Here is a 23,376-nt window from a genome sequence, read left to right on the forward strand (position 1 = left end):
CACCAGGTAGACATATAGCTAGAGTCACTCCGGCGAGAAACTTCAACATAGGGGCCCAGGCGTGTTCAATCATATTAAAACGACTATGACTAGGTGCATAACAAGTGAGAATAAAGACATCTAGTGGTTAGAGCAGACGCTTATAAATAGCACATTTTAAAAAATGATACTTTTTGTCTTTGAATAATTTGATGAATGAAAGGTTTAGGATACAATGTAACTATCAGTAAATTGTGTTTGGGGAACGAACAAGATGGAAACAGTTACAAAGTTGTTGGCACGAGTGTGTATTTTTTTCTTTAATTTAAAATAAACACACGAAAACTTGTGATCACAAAATAAAAGTGCCAAAGTGAAGTTCACTAATTGAATGGAGGTCAAACCCCCTCCCCCCTAAACGAATGAATTTCGCTTTTTGAACTTCTGCGACAATCTGAGACGGTCCCTTAGCTTGGAAATTGTTACTGAGTTTTGCTGTCTTTTGGCCATGCACGGACGTGTATCAATATCAGTGTGATCATGGCATGCCATGCCACGTTCATGAAGATCTTGAGGATGTTACTCTTTTCTGTATTTTTTTGTACTTCACAATTTCTTTGGATGACGTTTGAAAGTTCAAGTGGTGTTCAATAGTCATGCATGAGTTTTGATACGAAGCATTCTTTTTATTGAACTATTAAAGCAGCACTGAGGATACATATGATGATGAGAAAGTGGCAGACCTGAAATACTTGTTATCATTACTCTTGAGTATTTAATGATATCACCTTTGACCTTCGAGATGAATGTGTGACCCTTGACCTCACCTCTCAAAAGAAAAATCTGGCTACTTGTGTTCACACTGTATTAGCCAAAAAGGCTAATCAGCTTGAGTAGCCAGAGCAAACCCTGGGTAGGGTACGGATCCGCAGCAACCAACCCCCTAGCTGCAGCATGCAGTACAGTCAGTAGGTTAGCTCGAGGTTTCGCCTGGGTATTTGGGTCGGACGGCAAAACCAGGCGTCCGACCCCCATGCTTGAATCTCTACCCACAGTGAAGTCAGGAGCGGCTCATTTCGCGAGCAGAGAAAGCGAGCATTAGCAGCCTGTCAGGCTAGCCCTGCGTACGATGCTGTGTGTTCCGCTACAGCTAATCGCCCCACTCACATGTGGTAAGCGGGGCGATTAGCTGTAGCGGAACACACAGCATCGAACGCAGGGCTACCTGTCAGGCGAGACTGGGCAGTGGTGACTGGTTCATTCCTACAAATTTCCACAGCAAAACAAGTACAAGTATGCAGTCTAATGGGGCTATATCATGGATGTACCTGTAAAAGATCTTTGAATGAGCAGAGCGGAACAGAGCATGGAAGTTGTTGTTGTGTACACCGGCCGTCGCTCATTATGTTGGTCATGTAGACGGTTGGATGCTCATAATTCACATGTTTAACTTGACAGAGAAATGTACTTAGGTGACCATGAACAATACGGTTACTTACAGTTTGACTACTTGGTCGATTTTATTTGTACGCTGTTCTGGAGTTTTCCCTGCCAGTATTAAATGTACATGCACAGGCCGGCCACACACCACACGCACGTGTTACCCCTAAACATCATTTCCCGTCAACCATTTCGACAGATCGGAAGTTGATACGACTATGCGGTGGGGGCGCTACGGAGACATCGCAATCATTTTTGCTGAAACTGCAAAGGTGGAAATCCCGGGGGTGGAATATTGTGATTTGACCTTGATATACACTTTGAATTACACATGATTAACTTGACAGTTTTTCGTTTTAGCAATTTTGACTCTCCTCAATTACCTATCATGAAATTTCGAATCAGCATTATTCATGCGTGAGACTAATAACGTTTCGCTGATTACTTGACCAGACAAGCATTGCTTCTCTCATAGACTACTAAGTATGGTAAATCAACATTTCAGTGAAATTCAAAAGTCCGATTTCTTGCACACACATCCATTTGTAACCACCCTAATTTAATTAAGTACAAGAGAACATAAATACACAGATTTACCTATTTTTGTATTGATAAAAATTTATTTATAGTTTCATCATAGACTAGCATGTATCGTGGAATCAACATTTCGGTGAAATTCCAAAATCAGATTTCTTGCACACACAACCATTTTTTAATATAATCAAGTACATTAATATGAATACTCAAGCATAGATAACAAACACATAAAACGTTTTATTTTTTGCCTTCCACAACAAATATTTCTAACATTACAAAAAAAACGACGGAGCATTAGGGTAAGTAGGTTTGAAATAGCGCTGATCGCAAATGACGTCAGTGTTCTCTTCATTACCTAAATAAACATTTCTCCGCATTTTCCGCATAAACGACGAAAATAAAACCTGCGAGTGTTTGGCTATTTAGCGTCACAATTATTCGTATGAATTGATGACTGAGACTACAAGCTGCAACAGCAGCCGCGCATACAACAACAAAGTTTGTCCGAATTCAGCATATTTGTCCGAAAGTCGCGCGCGTGCAGCTATATTTAGTAACAAATCCGAAATCGCGATCAACGCTATTTGTGCAAACACGGAAAACTTCGGACAAACCCCCATCGGTTTAGCGCAGCAAACGCTGCAAAGACTGCTATACGATGCGAGTGACCAGAAAACAAGGGAGACTGCTGTCATTTGAAGTCGCCGTCATTGCTATCCATGTACTTGTTAAGGTAACAGAAAGGACACAAAGTTGCACTGAACAAAACCAGAAGAATCCCTAACAGTAAAGTCGCAGACGACAGCCTGAGCGCGTGAGACATTTCATACGCACTGCTGATAAAATTCAGGCTTCTGAACATTTGTTTTACCTCGTTAGCTTTGTACGGTTGTGTAAAATAAAGCTTTTTTTATAAATATACTCTTCTTTCAAGTGAAATATTACTTTTTAGGAAATAGCGTCAAAATTTTTACTTAAATTAATTTTTATCATTAATACCAAATTTAGGTTTTTTACTCCAAATATACACCCACTTCATCCTTCGCGTAAACTAGACTTTGGAGTCTCAGCTTTTTGAAATATGTATGTAGGATGATGGGGTTTCCTTGTCATCTTTGATGAGTATATTGCTTTGAAAAAACAAACTGTTTGCAACATGCATGATTTAACCTGCTCTAAGATATATCGCAAATTTGTATTTTTATCATTATTTTGCAGTTTATTGAAAATCGGGGGTTAAGGTTTGAAGTTTCAAATTATCGATAAGCTTATTTAGCCCCAATCACATTCAAAATACGACGTCCGATAATACTGAGATAGCAGTCCGATTACTTTATTTTAACAATATAGGCCTAAACTTTACTTTATTGCTCAACAACACACCCAGGGAGTGTGGTAAGGCAAAAATTACAAAACTCAAAGATGCATACTTCTACCATGGAGGTAGCAGAGAAGGAGTCACAACTGAGATAATTGCCTCCATACTTCAACAAACACTGGACGAAGCTCCTGCTGGGGGAGGAACCAGACGCTGTACAAACGCAATGCGCGAGTGTATCTCTGGACTCCGGAAGCCGTGGCGTGCACAAGTTTCACACACCATAACGGTGAAGACGTACCAGCAAAACATACACACAACATGCACGATAGTGTTATTTCTTGAGATGTCGTCGAGTTACTTCTGTTTACGGTGTGCATGCCGTTTTGATAAGTTGCATAAGGCCTAATCTTTTTTTTTTCATATGTTGTTTTTGATAAATTTAAAACTAAGATCTATGCATGGCATAATATTGTGGCTGCATAGCTGCTAGCTGTGGGTCCATAGCTGTGGTGTTTTCGGACGGGATTCCTGTCTTTTACGGGCTGGTTTTGACTTTTTTCGATTTTAACGGCGGGGTTAAAATCGTAAAAGTCAAAACCAGCCCGTAAAAGGCAGGAATCCCGTCCGAAAACACCACAGCTATGGACCCACAGCTACATAGCTGCATGCAGAATAGTTACGTCGGCCATGTCCGCGTAATGTGCCATGGTGAAGTTCAGATGCGTGAAAACATACCGGGGCATTCGAAGTTTTAGGGGGGGATAAAAACGGCTTTGAGTCATGTAATATTCTTCAAACTGGAGAAATAACATGATCGGGAAATTTGATCTGGGATCAGGAAATCGTAAAAACTAAGGGCATGTAAAGAAGAAAAACGGAGGGACAAAAGTAACTCTATAGATCTTTGATAAAAAATGTTAGAAATTTTAGCAAAAGTGACTTAAGTAAATCTTTTAGCCACCATTGAATGCACCATATACTTTTTATCGAGGAAAAAATGTGATTTTATTCCATATGATGACTCTTAATTTTGATTGTCAACGGTAATTCGTACAGAATGACCACCCCTACTATTACAATCGACGAACCATTGTCTAAGAATGCGCACAACTTTGCGCAGTGGATTTGTGCAGTGCACAGTGTCTCAACATGGAGTCAAAAATTGGCAACTTTGACACTGCTTCCGTCGTACAGTTTGAGGATAAACATAATAAAGTTTCGAAAGGTATGGTAATAAGATTTGGTAGTGCTCGTCATTTATGAAATGGCTTTGGGCGAATTCATTAGTCTGTCCGAAAACTGTCACACGTGAGTCTGAAGGTTCCCAAATAAATTGTGACCCTTGACAGCAACCTCTGACCTACTTTTTTACAAAGTAAGTTGTCATCGTCAACAAACTACAAACCCAGGGCTACAAACTCCTGGCTACAAACTTCTCCGAGCATGAATTTTTGCTCATCGTTTCGACTTTCGACGGACCATGATTGAACACTAAAGATTTACCGTGTCGCACAGAAGATTTGGAAAAGTCAAATCAGCATAATACGAAGGGTAAAGAAGACACACCAAGTATGAAGCCAGTGTGACTGACTCGACACCTCGCGTCTATACCTCGTGGAAACCGGATGTGCTCACCAGACTTTACTGGAGACAGCACATAATCGACAGTGCATGAAAGCTGTTGCAGTGTTGCCATTTGGCTACCATTTTCCGTTACAGTAACTGTACTAGCAGGTAGGTTTTTAAATAATTTATGTAATTGAACCTTTAGCCTGCCAAGGTCAAACCAGTCATCATCAGGTCAAGTTGGGTGAAAAAATTAGCTTAGTACATCAATTGTTAAAACCAGTGAGACACAACATCCGGTACATTGCATAACAGACCCTAAAGGGTCTATGATTGCAAATTGAACATTCATTTTAGGGTGCCCATGAAAACATAGATTTACTGTAAAGATGATTTTTATAGACTATTAAGGGACTGATCAGCTTCTTCAGCCTGGGATGGATCCATGGAGGCGTGTTACCCTTGACTTTGATAATGGGGTTCATTATGTTTTTGCAATGCTCAATGGGGGTTCAGTGTATTTTTTGAATTAAGACACAGGCTCATAATTGCACAAAGTGCATCATACCAGCCATGAATTGCATAATTCACTTGCTGTTTTTGGCTCGCCCTGCAGGCACAGTAATTTTAATATCAGAGATATATATATCAATAAATTATTTTCAGATGCTGGGTCTAGAATGCAGTGAGAGTATACTGTCAACAGTCTTTACCATCAAACTGAGACATTGACCCTACTGGCATGTACTGTAGTTATGTATTTCCGTAGCAATATTATATGTTATGGAAACCCTATGAACATGTCCTAGTATGAATTTCAAGCTCTGTGATAGACCAGAAAGACTTCCTTTGGGGCCGTCTTGACCTTCTCACATTTTGATAGGACCTGCTACATATGCTAACCTAAAAGCTGACCATAAACCTAAACCCCTTCAAGCTTAGAATCCGTTTGCTGTCTCCAAGGAGACTACATCAATATCTGAAAAGCAGCAAAAATGATCACATATCCAGGATCTGATTTTGCCATGATAATGCATTGAATGAATTATATATACGTACTCTCAATACTTGTTCTCTGACAACAACAAAAAAGCAACCTTCATTCACTTTAAGTTTGTACACACGGTGTTCTGAGAATGCTTCTCAATCTCATTCTTCAGCAGAAAAAAATATGAGTGACAGTGAAGATGAGATTGACGGAACAGAAACATCCTTTAAGGCAGAGTTGGTCAAAATCGTTGAAGAGTTGACCCGAACGCAAAGCGAAACAGATTGCTGTCTTCTGGATGAGGTGAAGTTCCTGGTGGCTGGCGTCGTCGGTTGTGCTGCCAATGAAAGAATTACCACTTTCTATGACCTGTTTGCCGAACTGGAGCACAGGGGGGCAATTTCAATGGAAGATGCAGGTTATCTCGCTGAAGTTCTTCACATCATTCACAAAGATTCACTGGCTGAGAGACTCCGTCAATGTCCATGGAAAAGACTGAGAAGAGGTACAGAACTATTGAGTTCCACAATGTAGCATGCCAGGTGTAGCTGGTAGATTCTGTCCCGCCTTACAGCACCGCAGTGCCTTTCCACACATGAACTCACCAATCGGCCATAAGTAAATTAGCACTTTATCACCAGAAGTACTTGTTTTATCTTTAGCCAAATACAACTTTAGACTGCAAGATGATTTTCTGAAAGAAATGTTTCTGCCATACCATCAAACACATTGAAATATAGAATAATTATAATTGATAAAATTTAGTGTTTTGAAAAGTAAAGTTATTTTACAAAAAAAAATCACTGAAACTGGAAGGTCACATTACATGGAGTGTATTGTTTCGAAATGACAAGAATTGAGGAATTATTCCATCTACCCCTCATTTTAAGGGACAAAGTTGCTTTTTTAACCTTTTCATGATATCAATAAACCATGGAATACTTGTATTGAGTCATTTAGTGTACAAAATTATGACCATACTGTACAACTGAAACAGTGTCACAAATTACCCTTGCTGAAAGTGAACATGTGACTTTGTATGTGACCTCCAGACAAAATGGATTTTTCCTATTCATACCAGCTTTTCTATTACCCTTATCTATATGAAAGGCACTGCCCAAAAGGTTTCATTACAAAAGTTGCATATCTTCAGCCATGCATAATGATAGTTGTGCATTTGGATTTTTATACTTGATTTTTTGATGCAGACCGTAAAATTATTTACTGAATGTTGACATGAATCTTGTCTTGCTGCAAGCAGAGTTAAAGGCTGTGCACAGTTGACCAGTATTTCAGAATGTTTCAAGAACTTAAAGAGTACTTTTCATATAAAATAAAATCTATCAATGAATGCTCAAAATAACAAAGCAATACACACACCAAACCTTGGTATATTTTGTGAATTTGTTTTATTTTTGGTACAGGAGTTACTGTAAGAGTTTTTCTCTCGTTCTCACATTTTATCTCCAGGAAATAGCTTCACAGAGTTCTTCCATAGGAGAAAATACTCTGGTAGCTACTCATTGACACCTCTCCACGCATTACTTGGAGTTTGGTTACTTTTGATGATTTTGACTTCAACGTACTCTGTGGTGGCATTTTTCAAAACCAGAGTCAGTTCTCAAAAGACAGGTGAGATGATTGTTACAAAATGCGTTGAATAATTCTCAGATGAGAATAATCAGCTTGTGAAAACACATGAGTTGTGATTTCAGCAGAAAATTCTCATGGATCTTAATTATGAATATCGGTACAAGGAAGCCATGTTGTATTATTGTGAGCAAGTATTTAGATCTTATGAATCTACTACATACCTGCATACAGATTTAATATTTCTGAACGAATTTAGTTAGTAATTGTATGAATATTTATGTTTGGTGACACTTAATCATATGAGTAATACATAAAATTAGTTCATTGATTTATGATTCTGTCTTTCTTTTTTTCTGTGTGTTCATAGCTTCAAACATGTTCTTCAATGTTCCTGCAAAATACAAGCAATTCTATGGCCAGGATGTTCACTTACAGAAAATTGAAGAGTGCGTGGAGAAAAACGACCTGTGCATGTTGAAGGGCATTCAGGGTAGAGGGAAAAAAAGCCTGATGAAGACGTTTGTTCACGACAATCGAGGCAAGTATCCCGGAGGTGTGTTCTGGCTGACCAATAGGGCAGACATCATCACTATGGCTGGGTACATCGCCACTGCAGAACACGAAGTCTTGTCCATACAGAGTAACCAAAATTATGCGTACTTTGAGAGCGCCATCAGATACGCATGGGAGTATCTGTCGAACCAGGATGAGTGGCTAGTCATCTTCGTTGATGTTGACTCCCTCTCAAATACAGACTTTAAAGAAATGCAGCGACTTATCAACGAACTGACCCCGGGCATGAACGGACAGCGTCGCCATGTTCTTTACTCGGCCCAAGTTCTTCCAAAGCACTTGCCAACCGACGTGCATGTTTATGAAGTTGTAACCGGCCTCACCCAAGAAAACGCACACAAATACTTCAGCGATGCCATCAAGTTTTCCAGCACCATCAATGAAACGGAAAAACAAGAACTGCAGAACATATGGGAAGTCACCGGATGCCATCCGTATGCCATATCTCAGGCGGCAAATTTTATCAGGGAATGGAACTTCACTCTGGAAGCATTCCTTGATTATTGGAAGCACACTTCAGTGGAAGAATGGCTTGCCATCTTTGGGTATAAACCTGAACATGAAACCTTGGAAAAACAGCTTCTTCTGCTGGACGAACTAAAGACCAAGCCATCCAGTGGCTGTTAACATGCTGTTGGAATACATCAAACGTGGCAAGGATAAACAAGAAATCGCTGACTGCAAACTGCATGAAAAGTACAAAGGGGTCAGCCTCAGAGCCATCCTTCAAGATCTTAAGAACATCTCATTTGTGGATGTTGAGATGGACACAGAAAACAAGAGCTGTTCATTTTCCATTCCAGCTATCCTGAGGCTGGTCATTGAGATGGCCTTGATTCAGAGGGGGGAACTGGAAAACTGGCATGTCTGAGGGATTTTGCAATGAGGGGACCATGCCAATGTACTGCTGTGCCATTTTCACGAAACCTTGAGCAAAGGTTGCTGCCAAGTGTCAATTGTACACACATTTCAATTCAACCAGGGTACATTTATGTAACAGGGTTTATTGACAGCCAAAATGGTTGCCAGCATCAAAGACGGCCAGAAAATGAAAGGCATTTTGCAAGTTCCATTTTGATATCTACCATAATCCTATCACACCCACCGTCCTTTGTAGAGCTCCATCTTCAACAATAAATAGAAGAGAAATTTACATAAATTCAGTGGTGAATTGGTTAAACGTTTTGCCATCAACAATTTGACAGAATACTTTATGGAGAAAAGAATTCTTAACCAATCAATGGTACATCATTGTACGATACTTTATTTCACAGGTAGATTTACATTTTGTAACGCACAGTGACACGCACAGTACTCAACTTCTTTGCTGCTTCATCCTTGCCTTAATTTCAAACAACTTCAAAGACTCAAAGTCCAAGAACATTGGAAATTATCTTTATCATATCAAATCTAATCAAGTGATTCAAAAATTTGAGAATTTCAATACAATTTTCATTATCAGAGAAGGTACGTATACAGCATACTTTTAGCGCAAATTTTTTTTTATTTTGAATGAAACAAGCATAACATGCCACAGTTTTTTTAAAGTGTATAAATACTTCTCCATTTATGTGAGTTTTGTAGTTTTTACGATGTAAATACACGTATGTTTCCATGTCTGTGTAATTACCCATCATACATTGCTAGATGACAGTACATTGCATTGATGTCGCTAATTCAGAAAATAGGAGGAATATTTTGAAAAGCACACACAATGGGAGCATAGTGAATTCAAGCAACATGATATGTAGCTTTAGCTAGGATGTTTGTTCATCTTCACTCCATGTCTACAATAAGCCACGTAATCATGAAACACTTTGTGACGCACAATTCTCTGTGACTAATGAATTGACCAGATATTGTTGGTAGAACAAAAAATAATGTAACTCTATATCCTTCAGGGAAAACATTCTGTCCAGTACTTAAAATAATTGGATTTTATCATTTCAAAGAAACTCAAGAAAATATATTTTTGGAATATTTTTAAGCACGTCTATTTATCAGAAAAGACTATTTTCTCTGAAAAGAATAATATCTTCCATGGGTTGCCATGTTTTTACAATATTGATGTACAGTACTTGGGGATAAGGTTTGTTAAACATTTTTTACCGATAGGAATACTGCTAGATGAAATGCTGGCCCAAGTTATATTTCATGCCTGTCACTTAAAGTGATTGACAGATATTTTTATTGTGAATTGAACCCTCTCAGGCCTAAACCCCTGTATATAGGGGTTGCTCTTGTAAGTTAGCAGGAAGTCACACCTGAAAGGGTTAGGAAAGAAGAGGAATAAGTAAAAAAAGCAAAATGTTCCTTTCCTTTTTTTCTGTACAGCCATTCATTATTTTGAAACCGTAGACTTACCCCATGTCCATGAGCTTATTAATGTCTCTAGTGAATTGATGGAATAAATTTCAGAAAAAATTGTAATTTTTTATGGCATGGATAGTGTGACTGTGTTGTGACTGTAGTGATATGATGGCAAAGTTTCTATGTAGTTACAAAAAATTGATAGCATATATGCTTATGCCCTAGCAAGGCAAATACAAATGAGAGCTGACGTGAAGAAAGGAAGAGAGAAAACAGTCACACAGCTGTCACACACACACTGACAAATATAGAGACAACAGTTAGGTGACTGGTTGGTTTGTCTATTGTAATCTAGAATCCTGTATCAAGTGTCACCAGTGACACTCAAGTAGGGAGAGATGCAGGTAATTTTCACATCATTTTGAACAATAAACAGTCACTATGATTGGCTACTGTTTTAAGATAAACTCAAACTATGATATTTTGCAGTTTTTGTCTTACGTGACTTACTGTATATCAACTACCGTGTCTGACCCTAATCTGTTCGTCATGCTGAAATTTCATTTTTCTTTTTGTAAACACAGCTTGTATGTGTGTAGTGATCATTGTTTATTGTTTACAAATGAATTCTGGTCCGGACTTTAATACAATTTTCAACAATAACAATGGAGATAATAATCATGTAGGTTGTGTTGATATGCTAAGTACTTGGCATTAAATAACAGTTTATGGATTCAATGCAGAAAGTGTAGGGAAACCACAAAACAAAAGTTCTGGAAAAATAGCCAACAGATACAGCTTATGGAGCTTCAAGCCATACAAAAAGTGATGAGACTACAAGAGATTTACAAACTTCAGTGTGATTTCCCCCTGCCTCTCCCCACATCTTCCACATTCTCCACCCTATCCCCTGCATGGTGTGTTTGAATTCATTATTTCATGCCGTTAGCATCAGTATGGTTGAAATTGTGCCACTGAATCTGCTATAGATTCTCTTTATTTCAACTTCCAGTATCACACACTGTCTTTGTTCCTGTCTCTCTCAGTCACTTTGAGGAAATGATGCACTAATATGAACTCAATCAACCTTTTTTATCAAAATAATTTTTCACTTCTGAAGTGATATAATTAATCTGGTTGTTCAGCCACAGCAAATGATCATGAGATCATCCACCACCATAAATTTGAAAATTAGCAGTTTCAAGGCCATTTGCTAGGCCCGGAGTAATGCTTGAATATTTAATGCCCCAGAATGAACATTTCAAGCAAGTGACCACACATGGGTTGTGCAGCGGTAGCCAATGCCATTAACTCGCATGTAAGGTGTCACTATGCCGGATTTCAAGATCAATTGTTAAGATTGTTTCTTGGCATAAAAACCTACAATAAATGCTGACTCAGCGGTTTTTCCAGATAGCGTTTTGATGACTGTATCATAATTCATCTTCGTTGCTTGGTCAGCAATCCACTTGTTTCTTCATAAACTGAAAAATCATTTGTATAGGAACAGTTAGGAAATTAACAGTCACAGAAAATGACTACGGCAACGACAATGACAATGTTTTATCAGGTTCATACTTATTTCTAAACAATGCATCTCTAAAAGTAAAGCGGTAACATTCATTTTTATCATCGCATTTTTCATCTACTCACTGTTACCTGTAATATATAATTTTCAAAGAAATACATAATATTTCTTCTTTTGCGCCGGAGGAAGGGTCAAATATACAGCGCCACTAACGACGAGTTTGTCTCTCTCCCCTTGTTTTTGTGGTTACCTGATTGTCGAATGCGGATAGAGTTGGAATATTATTACCCCGCAGTTATTTTTATTTGTAGTCCATTTTAGTAATGTTATTTCCAAGTGTCAACAATGGTTATCTCAAAGTGGTGATGTTTGCACATTCCTCCTTCACTTGCTTATTTCAGGGGATGCAACTTTGCAGGGTAAATACTCAGTATTGACAGGCAGTTTATACGCACGAGTTCACTACAGTTAATAAGTTTTAAGTAATGCAATCAGTCGTGTAATAGAGTTAACCGATGTCACTCGAAGTCTTATCGATAAAGGCCTTGGCCGTGACCACGAGGGAAAGGGTTCGAGTTTCTGAATTTTAATGTCGGTAATCAGACACAACGACTCCAGTTGGCTTTTCAGTCTCCCCTGTCCAGCCTCCTCTACGGGCTGACAGTCCGTGGAAGTTATAACACTGTCTTAAAAGAGGCACTGCAATTAATCTCACGTGATAAAGCATTTGTATTATTTTTAGTCCTTACAGTTTTTATAGATTTAATTATCCTTTTTATATTTTGCTGTGATTGTTTAAAGAACCAATGGAAGATTAAAAGCTTATTGGGTCATCTTCCCATTTGGGCTTGTAAATGGGAAATCCTTCATTGTGAATAAATAAATATATAAATAAATAAATAAATAAATAAACGCTGCCCTTCGGTACACGACCAAGTGAAATCACGGTAATATTCGTGGCAGTATTAAGAAAATGTGGATAAGTAAAATAAATGCATAGCTAACGGGACATTTTTGACATCAACCCAATATCACCCCCCCCCCCCCCCCAAACGAAGTCTGTGAACCAAATGACGAATTTTTTTTCTAATTCCCCGACAACACAATGAATTGCTGAAATGGATTGTAAGAAATTTACTTAGCTTTTGAAGACAAACGTTCAAGAACAAAATCTGAAAGGGGATTGAGGATGACTATATTATGTCCTCAAGATTATCATTGAACGTATCACACTAAGATCATCCCTATAGGGTCTATGGTATGACGAATGTACATGGTTTCAATGGCGTAACCAAGGCAAATAGTCTGTACCAATTGACTCGCAATGATTGAAACGGAGCTAACACCCTCCCACTCAATGCAATGAATTCCACTCGTCATGTGCATTTTGAGAGTACATCATTCTATAGTTCGTTGAAAGATCCGTCGCTCGAGGACGCTCCCTACGCTCCCCTGTAAGAGGGGGAACGTAGAGAGTGCCCTCTTCCAGTCTATAGTTCCTTCAACTTACAGATAAAGGCACTGACATACACATAGAGATTGGTCGACAGCCAGTGTATGCCTGAGACTGGAACGGGCAACAACGCTATAAATTGACGGAGTGATGAATATATGGTTGGATGGGTGGGTGGATTGGTACCAATGCAATGAAAATTTAGCCGTCCAATGTTGAACTGATTCAAATTACTGCAATACTGCACTCGTCTTGAAGGTTAGTGTAAATAATAAATGTTGAGGGCGCCCTTTTGTCGAATGTTTTGCACTATACACACCAGTACTTACAATCAATAAATATAAGGAGTAATTGTATGTTTTAAGTACAGGTTTTCGACTACTTGTTTCTTAAAACAACTTGAAAGACTTTATTTAACTTTAAAAACAGGAATAACATCATGTATTAAACTAACCGAAGTCCGACCAACAAGAAGTACTGTGAAACCTGTGATTGTGGACTGTGGCTATAAAAATTGGCAGACGACATAGTAAGGGTTTCAATCGGTAGTAGGTGGTTGACTCTCGCCAAAGGACCGAAATATTATCCTTGTCCTAGATCCGAAACGAATTGAAATATACGTCTGTATCATGTTGACTTGTATACATCCTAGGTTAAGTCGTTTCAAAGCCAGTAATCCATGTAACCTGTCGGGATAATCCGATTTATTGTATTATCGCATCATCATGGAGGTTTTGCAAAAAACTCAAACTAGGGATCATCAAATTAATTGTTTTACTTTCGAATTCATTTTTCTGAACTGTCCTGCTGGCAATAATCATGCAGGCTTTACATTTGCTTCCAAGCGATACTAAAACTTCCTCATATGATGCTGAGAACTTGTAAAACATCGAAAATTGAAGCTATCTGGGTTTACATTCAGTTTAGTAGGCGCCTCCTAAGTGCAAGGCTTTAACTTTTGTTCAACTTTCCCAAATGAAGCTTTCAATAATTACCAATTCAAGAATAATATTCGGGGGTCACCGTACAAAGTTTGGAACTGGAGAAATAAATTACCTGGTACCATCTACGATATTTTACGTTCAAAGTGGCCGCCGTTCCTGTATTAACTCTATGGGTAAAAATAAAATTTTCGAGTTTCAAAATACGAAGATAGCGAACATTGTTCTTGCTCCGAGAGCTTTAAAATCAGTCTGCAACAGCAGTGGACAGGAAAAGTATTTGAAAATTTTGAGAGTCCGAATGTCTGTCCCCAAGGCGCATTCTACCTTAACCGCACGAATCTAGGGCAACAACGATGTTAGGCGAAAAAAAAATAAATTGTGTTGTTCCGATAACATGGTTTTCAAAAATAGGGTAGGTAGTCGACAAGAATTTTTTTTTCCAAAATATTTTTATTTTTAAATATACATTTTTCAGGGCTTCAGGGCGGTCAAATAATGGCCACAACATTTCCAGAAAAATGTATCATACATATGAGAGGAAAAAACATAAAAGACATCCTCGTTCAGGCAAAATTAAATGCAAAGTAAAGAACGCGTGATTTTACGAGTTTTTCCTTTCTTTTTTTTTACTTCCATGTTTAAAAAGTTTAGGGTCGGCAGGTAAAAAATATGGTAGGTCGGGTCATCGGAACAGCATAATTTTTTTGTTCGGCCTTAGGTGTGTTCGTAAGACAGAGAGAGTTTTTTCGTAAACCTTCTGGTACAGCACAAATCGAACAGCATAACTCCATGTACACGGATGAGTATAGTAACATACGTGCTAAGCTCAGGTAGGTAAAATTACTCAAAATGTATTAAATTAGGGTAGAATGCACCCCTAATTTTTGGAAACTCATTTTGTTAGAATTCGTTTCTACTCTGCTTGTGAGGAATTGAAACCTCTGGAATAGATAGAATTTTTAACGTCTTGTTTTCGTGATAATCAGAAATCTAATTCTTCATATCGAGTTACATAGGATATACTGGCTGATTCAATAAATATTTGCATTTTTGTCCAAAAGTTTGTACAGCGGCCCCTGGTTTTCATACTTATTGTGTAAGACAATGATTAAATTTTTCGTTGAGGAAGTTTGAACGAAAGATTAAACTTTAAGTTTATTCAAGGTGTGTGACTCAGGGAGGATTTGTCTTCAGTTTAAGTGATGGATTCCCAATTTTCTTACTCGGAAGCTCACTGGATTCGATTTAAGGTAGTAAACGCCTCGAAAGGACTTACACGTTTTCTGAAACTTTCTTCAAAAAAATTTTAAACCATTTTATTATCAAATCAAGAATAAAAATAAGGGGTCACGGTGCAAAGTTTGATAGATCAAATATTTGAAGTTCAAAATGGCCGCCATCCCTGTGTTAGTAACTCTATAGTATGGGGGATAAATTTTTCGATTTTCAAAAAACTAAGACGGTCAAAATAGTTGTTACTTCAAGAGTCTTAAAATGAGCCCCAACAGGCAATCTATCAGAAAGTGGTTGTAAAACGATTTAAGAGTCCGAATGTGTGTACCCGAAGCGTGTTCTACCTGAAACGTCTGTACGACAAAGCACATGATGCTGAATCGCTGCTTTAATCGTCACACCGAAGCCGTTGTCTGCATGAATGGCTGTCGTAAATTATTGTCACTTAAAATTTAGAACAGGTGGACAGGTAAGCAAACAGAAGGGACAGCCATTTCAGCTTTTCAAGAAAACAGCGGTTTACGATCGATTTCTTGGCTGACGGGCGGGCAGTGTTCTTATCGCATGAACAGGCTTGTTTGCCTTTTCTCATCAGCGGGCGGGGTTATTCTATTCTCTAGCTCAGCAGGTAACTTGCAAAATCCTAGAGGTGCGCATGGCGTACTATTCGATTGTTTTCGGGAGTTTCAAGTTGATTATCATGGAAAGGGCAAAAGCATGCTGCCAAAGAGAGAGCTGCAGGGAGTCTTTGTAGTGGGGTGAGTGGAAGAATGTTTTCTGATGGGAAAAGGGGGAACTAGTCGACGGGATATTTTATCATAGCTTGACGACAGTTGACGAAAGCTTTCAATTTCCCCCTAGAGTTCAATTTGTTAAAATACACTAGGATAAAATATTTTCATGTTGAAACATTTCCGATCAAAATCGAATGGCAGTCTGCCCCTGAAACAGATGACTTTTAAATGACTGACTGAAAAACTTATTCTTTTTCATCTACTGGAGGCATGATAATTGAATGCAAGAAGGTTGCTCTCTTGCAAATCAACGCTTCTGTTTACCACAACAAATGGTATATTTACCGCATACATGTTGCCGTGATATTAACACATTCCTTGTATCCCAGTGGTGCTTGAAAATACAATGGGTTGCACAAGCTTATATATCAATCAAACCAATCGAATTCCAGAAGTCGGCTTTAATTGTAAAATATACATCAACATTAAGAAAGATACAGCGTCAGAACGTACACCAATTCAAGAACTAATACACACATTTAACTTTGCTAGGATACAGCTGAATGACTTGCCGCGGAATGGGTTCCACTCTCGACGTATTTCATATCTAAGTTAATAGCCGACCTTTGGCGATTTTATATCTCTATTTGGCTGTGAAAAAGTTCAACCTCAGGTAAATGTATTTTTAAAGCAAGGAGCGATCAAGAAATGGCTATTTTTAGAGGGTTTTTAGGGTTGAAATTAAACGATTTTGGACACAAGCAAAGGCACTCAGCAAAAAGATATGATTCCAATGTTTCATGGTCAAACATCTGTAAATCTATTTATTCCGTTAAAGTTTATTTGCTACAGAAAATCCTCCAAGATTTATAGCGTGACATGGTTGTTTGTAGCTAGTCTACACGCATCAACGCATCGGGGACTTTTTCTGTGTTTGTTGGCGGCTCCAGCGAGTTCAAAGTTCGCTGAAAGCATCTTAGCAACCATTCAAATTCGAATAGGCAGGCATATCGTTGTCCTCCACCCTCTGTTGACCAGTGGGAGTCCACGCACTGCAGACACTGATCCGACCACTGAGGTTCGCAAGCTTGCCTCCAATGAGAGACAACGCACTGCATTGGATTCCGTCGGCTTGACACAGAAGCAGTCACATAGCCCAGGTAAGCCACGATTAACCGGTGGAAAATCTTATGAAGATTGATTTGTAAGGTTTTTTTTTCAAATACGTTTGTAATATGCTGTCCGTGGGTTTTCCGACGTATTGAGGTCACTGTGTTTGTGTTTGTACCAGATCACGAGTATTTGGCGACCTACTAATTCTACATGTGGATATATCGATCATTAAAAAGTAAACAGGTTAGCGGAGCACCCTCTTTTGTTTGAAGACTTCAACAGGTAGTGACTTTAGAAGGCCGAATAACACAAATCCGCCTAATCCCGCAGCAATCGATATTGGAGTTAAAACGAGTCCACTCGGGCGTTTTACTACTTAAACGCAAAACACTCGATGCTGTTCAACGAACGCGTACTAAAGGTCGAAAATCGCTTACATCCGTCACTGCAATGTCAAAACCTGTCCAGAAGTCTACAGGATATGGTATTGTCGTCCGGATGTAGATGAACAGGTTTTATTGTATGTCCCTAAAAATAAAAGAGCTGGGCTCCCTAATTGGGCCATAACTTATTACATGGACCTACCACACGTCCATGAAGTTATACCAAAGTCATAAAGAAACAGATGTTCCTTTAATTATTCGGTCTATGTTACCTTCCTGTTTTCGAGCTAAACATGAGAATTTTGCAATCGAAGAACGGACAAGATCGACTCTAAACTTGAAAACTACTTTTTTCCTTTCTCGACAGCTTTACATCGCACGTTTTCACGTCTTGTTGCTGTCGTCATTAAAAACCCAACGATTTTTCTCTTTTCTTTGCCACTTGTCGACCATGCCGATCTCAGAGTTTGTGCAAAGGTAATGGTGTCGTTGTAATCTGACGCGTCGGTTGCCATGACAACCCGTGCCACTCACCTAAAAGTGAAATGTTACACCGCTTTGTTATGTTTCACCTGTGGCGTGTTGTGAAAAACCCACAGCAAGTCATAAACTTTGCACTTTTAGAGTTAGTAAGTCAAAAAGGCCACTCTAGAGAAAATCAAACAGGCCATACTTGCGAGTGAATGCAACAGGCATTCAGGTATAGAATTGACAAACGTCCGGTCCTAATGTGTGTTCTTTCGAAGTGGGGGTTTGTTTGCTAACGTGTAAAGGGTCGTCCTTGCAACATATCCTGTACGAGACGAACTGATAAAATGTTTACCCGAGTCCAGACCAAGAGAACATAGCGTCGTTGATGTTTATTTTACTTTTGAGCTCAGTTTCTGCAATTACGGTCGGAATTGGTAGCTTTCTAAATGTTGATTGGCTGATGACAAATTGACGTCAGTGGTCACAATGTGCGCCTTGGGTGGTGGTGTTGTTGCGAGGGAATGTCGTTTGCTGTGTTCACCTGTACCCTTCCATAAATTTACGAGCTGAGAGAACTCTCGGCGACGTGTTGAAAGAAGTTTCGTTCACGGTCTAATGAACCACGAAGGAGACAAAGTTGTACATGTATCACGGGCTGAAGTTATGAAAATGTTAAAAGCGGGTATTTTGAAGTTACCGTTTTTGATTCCATTGCTGTGAGAAGTGTCGGTGGTAGACGACACTGTCTTCGGTGTCTGTAAACAAGGAGGAGGGACCGTGCTGTAAATTTCACCGTAAGGTAACTTTGCGATGATCAACAAGGTGTAAGACGCACTTTTCACATTATATTAACTCCAATTCAGTCCTGGATAGATATACACATTGCAAAGACCTACCTGTATTTCTACCAATATACAAACCTACATAAATAGATTCCTGAAAACCAGACCCCCCTAGGTACTTAGGTCGAACAGTTGAACAGGCCGGCTAAATTTAGAAAATTAAGGATCATATGAAATGCCAGTCACAATTATTTGAGAAGCTGCGCTGTATTCTCCAAATTGAATGGTATGGGACTGGGAGATAAATGACAACGCTTCTCCGTCGAGCAAGGCTCCGGTAATTTAATTTTAAACACCCTCTTTGTGCGCTGAGCCAGATTTTGTCCACTTTAAGTGAACTGAACAAATTAACCGTGGACTTTGTTATGTCGGTCTCATGCATGGATAGACAGTGCCTGGCAAATGACGTCAGCCAAGGCTGATCCATTGATTCCGAGTTAATCTGTATGTACACATTGCTGAAATGGTGGGATGGCTATCAAAGACTTCAAAATCAAGAGGCAAGAGTCCCTGTATTTTATTGTTTTTTTTCTAAATAATGAAATGCTTTCACAAAACTGGACACGCACTGAAAGAACGCTGAAAACTGAACTTTGAAACTGCGGACCTGAATTCAGTTCGTAAGCGATGACAGTGTCAACTCAACATTTACCATAACGCGGGGATTATAACGCATTTTACACTTGTAGGCCCTTGAAAAATTTACAGGAAGACCACTAATTTTCAGAAAATGATTTGACTGTAGTTTTCTGAGATTACAGGCATCGACGGTGATGACCCACATTCGACCCGAATGTGGCGCATGTGCTGAGCTTGGAGTTCTGTTGTCAGTCCTGTAAGGGCGCTGTGAACGAGGTTTATACGTTGATGTGTAAAAGTATAATTGTGTAGTTGATCGGTTTTTCCAACCTACGGATTTAGTGAACCTTCAAGTTTGGACGTTGATCTCACTTCTTTGTTTTTTTGACTACGACAAGCATGAATACGACATCTCTCCCCTAGATTTCGTTAGTATATGACTACCGCAATATCGATTCTTTTACATAAATGCATTAGTGTCTGCCCTCTCCTAAAGCTTGGAAAACTTCAGTTGACGAACGAACATTGCGAGGCAAAAAGATGACTTGTGACGCGCACGTTTTGTGAAGTTACGAGGTGAAACATGACAAAGCGCTTCGTGAAATGCTTTATACCCTCAGGGCAAGTTAAGAAAGCTAGACTAAGTGTACCTGTCGACAAGCTGAAACAGGTTTATCAACACCGTGAGGTAGTATAGTAAGACCCAGTTTTGTCTCTATGTATTCGCGACACGATTAAAATTTCCAGTCAAGAATAGGACAACAACAAATCAAGTCGCTGTAGATCCGAAGGACATTTGGATTTCAGGCGGTTTTTGAATTCGACCGAAAAAGCCTAGCTGAGCGTTCTTCAGGTGACTTTCCCAGCATGAATCACAATAGAACAGCAGGGCGTGTGACGTCAAATTGCAGGCCACGATTTTGAAGACCACTACTTTATCATGCAAAATACTGGGGCAATTTAGAGGCGACTTTAAGAAGCATAGTGTCAGCAGTGATATCCATCAGTATTTTACAGCATAACAACCCTGCATATCACGGTTGGCGGGGTCAGGTTGAAGGTGAGGCTGGCACTGATAGATAATTTGTCACTAACAGAACAAACACTTCATGCAAGGTGACGCTAGACAGCAAAGAAATGCATCGGTTGCTTCTCGACCTTACCCACTCCACAGTCCCTGTGCCCACTGTGCCCACTCTGAACTTTTTCTTTGTATGTACGCTGACTTCAAAAATTAAAAATTATTGCTTGATTTAATTTGATGCCATCGTAAGGTCACTGTGTCTACATTAAACAAACAGTATGTTTACATATCTATATTGTTTACTAAAGTTGTTCTATAATATTGTACACAAGTTCTTTTGATATCACCAGGGCCGTACAACATGCAGGTAAGAAAGCAAAGATCTCAGTTCACAGTGTCATGCTGTGGCTTTGATGAGTGACCCTTTCGTTTTTTTCTGATGTGGCACTCAGTTATAACCCTTCACTTGGAACCACGTACTCGAGGATGTGCATCTTGACAACCGTGTTCATGTTTATCGTTCCCAGGGCAAAGACTGGTGTGGAGTGCGTGAACTGTAAAGGTTGTTGCTACGAAGAAATGCCTGGAGTCGAACTGCAGCGTACCTTGTAAGCTGTTTATCTGAATAGTGTAGGGTACACAACAGGTCGTGTACTGGTTTCAGCTGTAGCGCAACGAATAGACATCTGTGCATAATCCTGTGTTCCGTGATATGCTTGATAGAGGAACCACCTGTTGAGTTCTAACATGGCGACGCTGAGCGAGAGAAACCTCCAAAACTTGGATAACCAACCCACCCGTAAGATGTCGGTGACTTCGAGAAAAACGTCGGTCAGTTCGGGCTCGGGGCAGACATACCAGCCGGGGCCAGGTCCAGCCCACCGATGGCGGAAACTATCCCGCACTATGTCCATCGCAGTTGGGCTCGGTCGACGGGTATCATACCTTGGACGACCCTCGATTGCCGGTACTTCCGACCATGGCCGAATACCGCCGAGGATGGAGGTCAAATTCGAGAATACGTACCGTTTGAAGCCAGACGATGGGAAAAAGTTCAGTGCAGACAAAGTAAAGAAATTAACACAAAATATTCTGGACACCGAACTGAAAGATGTTCGTTACGATCCGACCTCATCTGCCATCATGGTACAGAATCTGACCGATGTCATCAAAACAAGGATCAAGGAATTGAACTTTCACCGCTACAAAATTGTAGTCAACGTGTACATCGGCTCGCAGCGCGGGCAAGGTATGCAGATGGCCAGCCGAGCAATTTGGGACGCAGAGACAGATAACTTCGCCTGTGCAACATATTCTAGTCATTCTCTGTTCTGTGTTGCCATGGTGCATGGAATATATTATGAATAAAAGACAACTGAGTGGAAGCCAGTTAAATTCAGACACCTTCAAGCAATTATTTTTTGCGGACGTTTCTTAATCATGGAGCCGATCAAACTATTGACAAATGGGGCATTTGAAAACAAGGTGTCTTCAAATTATGTTTAGCACGAATGATCCAGCGAGTACCTTGGAAATGATATCATTACTATTTGTCCGTACCTCGCCCTGCAAATGTAAATATATATTTAATAAAAATCGTTAAAGGATCAGTATGTAATCAGAGAAAACGTTTGCTGACTTAACGACGTCCTATACAAGCATGGTGATCAAATGAAGTTTTCAGTCGTAGAATTACAAGTCCTGTGGACGCAATTGTTCCTATTGGAGTGTCAGAAAATCATTGTCATGCATGTGCATTGTTCTGACTTGAAACACGTTTTGTTGTATTTACTTTAGCCGGCATTGCGTTGTTCTTTCTTTCCGTCCGTTGTTCCATAGTTTCTTTTTAAAATAATAGCAGTTTAAGTTGTTACAGAGATGATTCAAGGTCAAAAGTGTAACCATTCGTCAAATGACGAAAGCAGGATCGTTTCGAATTCCGGAAATAGAATGACATGACACGAATTTTATCCATAGACGCATAAATACAAATATTGAAAGTTTCTCCAAGCTGGTTAGTTTTATTACCCCCTTCTTACCTATCCATGATTTCAACAATGTTTGTTTGTTTCTTTTTTATATCAAGATTTTATTTTTTGGGTGGGGAGGAAAAGGACGGAAAAATTCAGTGGAAATCGATAGTTGACCCCAGTTGGAAGGGCGCAAATCATGTAGGTTTTTTGTATCGATTGGTATTATGGGTTGTGTGAATAACGCGCGTTTTAGGGATATTGTCCTATTCGACACCGTTGAACATAATCGGCCAGCAAGGCCAGGGTTGGTCAAAACAACGACGCTCGAGAAGTTTTTCTCGAGGGTCTATGGTCAAAAAAAGCTTTGTGGCAGCGCTAAATGTTGGCCAACAACTCAATAGAAAACATCGGACAGCTTTTTTTGTATATTAATGCAAAATGTATGTGTGGTGGGAAGGGGTTCTAACGATTAAATAATGGTTTGACTGTATATTTGTTGAAGATTGAATTTGTTAGGTGAATTGGAAGTAAATGTATTTCGCTACTTGCTCATTTTCCCGTGACTATTTGATCCATCCATCCATCCATACATACATACATACGCACGCACGCACGCAAACATATATGCGCGCATGCATGCATACATCCATCCATCCATTATCCATCCATCCATCCATCCATCCATCCATCCATCCATCCATCCATCCATCCATCCATCCATCCATCCATCCATCCATCCATCCATCCATCCATCCATCCATCCATCCATCCATACATACATACATACATACA

General features: G+C 39.5%; 2 protein-coding genes and 1 long non-coding RNA gene across 4 annotated transcripts in view; 2 read left to right on the top strand and 1 right to left on the bottom strand.

Annotated features, from left to right (window-relative positions):
- Positions 1–1,604, bottom strand: part of LOC139138261 (HEAT repeat-containing protein 1-like) — a 64,017-nt gene extending 62,413 nt beyond the window's left edge. Inside the window, exon 1 of one of the 2 annotated variants that reach the window (XM_070706568.1) lies at positions 1,479–1,604. The gene's annotated coding sequence lies outside the window, so the exon portion shown is untranslated. Of the gene's footprint in view, positions 1–1,307; positions 1,445–1,478 lie in introns of those variants that run through there. The other variant, XM_070706569.1, reaches the window with a different exon arrangement.
- A 2,908-nt stretch (positions 1,605–4,512) lies between these two features.
- On the top strand, positions 4,513–10,766 carry LOC139138259 (uncharacterized). The gene is made up of 4 exons (XM_070706567.1): positions 4,513–5,011; positions 6,004–6,336; positions 7,302–7,463; positions 7,792–10,766. The coding sequence occupies exons 2-4, from the start codon at positions 6,015–6,017 to the stop codon at positions 8,622–8,624; spliced, it is 1,317 nt and encodes a 438-aa protein (XP_070562668.1). The 5' UTR covers positions 4,513–5,011; positions 6,004–6,014; the 3' UTR covers positions 8,625–10,766.
- Positions 10,767–17,092: 6,326 nt separating this feature from the next.
- LOC139138260 (uncharacterized) lies at positions 17,093–23,132 on the top strand. The gene is made up of 2 exons (XR_011553568.1): positions 17,093–17,359; positions 21,139–23,132. It is a non-coding gene; the product is annotated as an uncharacterized lncRNA (long non-coding RNA).
- Positions 23,133–23,376: the final 244 nt, after the last annotated feature.

Source organism: Ptychodera flava, chromosome 8 (assembly GCF_041260155.1).
Source record: "Ptychodera flava strain L36383 chromosome 8, AS_Pfla_20210202, whole genome shotgun sequence".
Classification (NCBI taxonomy): Eukaryota; Metazoa; Hemichordata; class Enteropneusta; family Ptychoderidae; genus Ptychodera; species Ptychodera flava.

Bases quoted from the DNA above. Each gene is read 5' to 3' on its own strand.
- LOC139138259 (XM_070706567.1), top strand. From the start codon at position 6,015: ATGAGTGACAGTGAAGATGAGATTGACGGAACAGAAACATCCTTTAAG. The intron at 6,337-7,301 runs GTACAGAACTAT...TTTTATCTCCAG, and splicing joins ATGGAAAAGACTGAGAAGAG to GAAATAGCTTCACAGAGTTC. The intron at 7,464-7,791 runs GTGAGATGATTG...GTGTGTTCATAG, and splicing joins AGTCAGTTCTCAAAAGACAG to CTTCAAACATGTTCTTCAAT.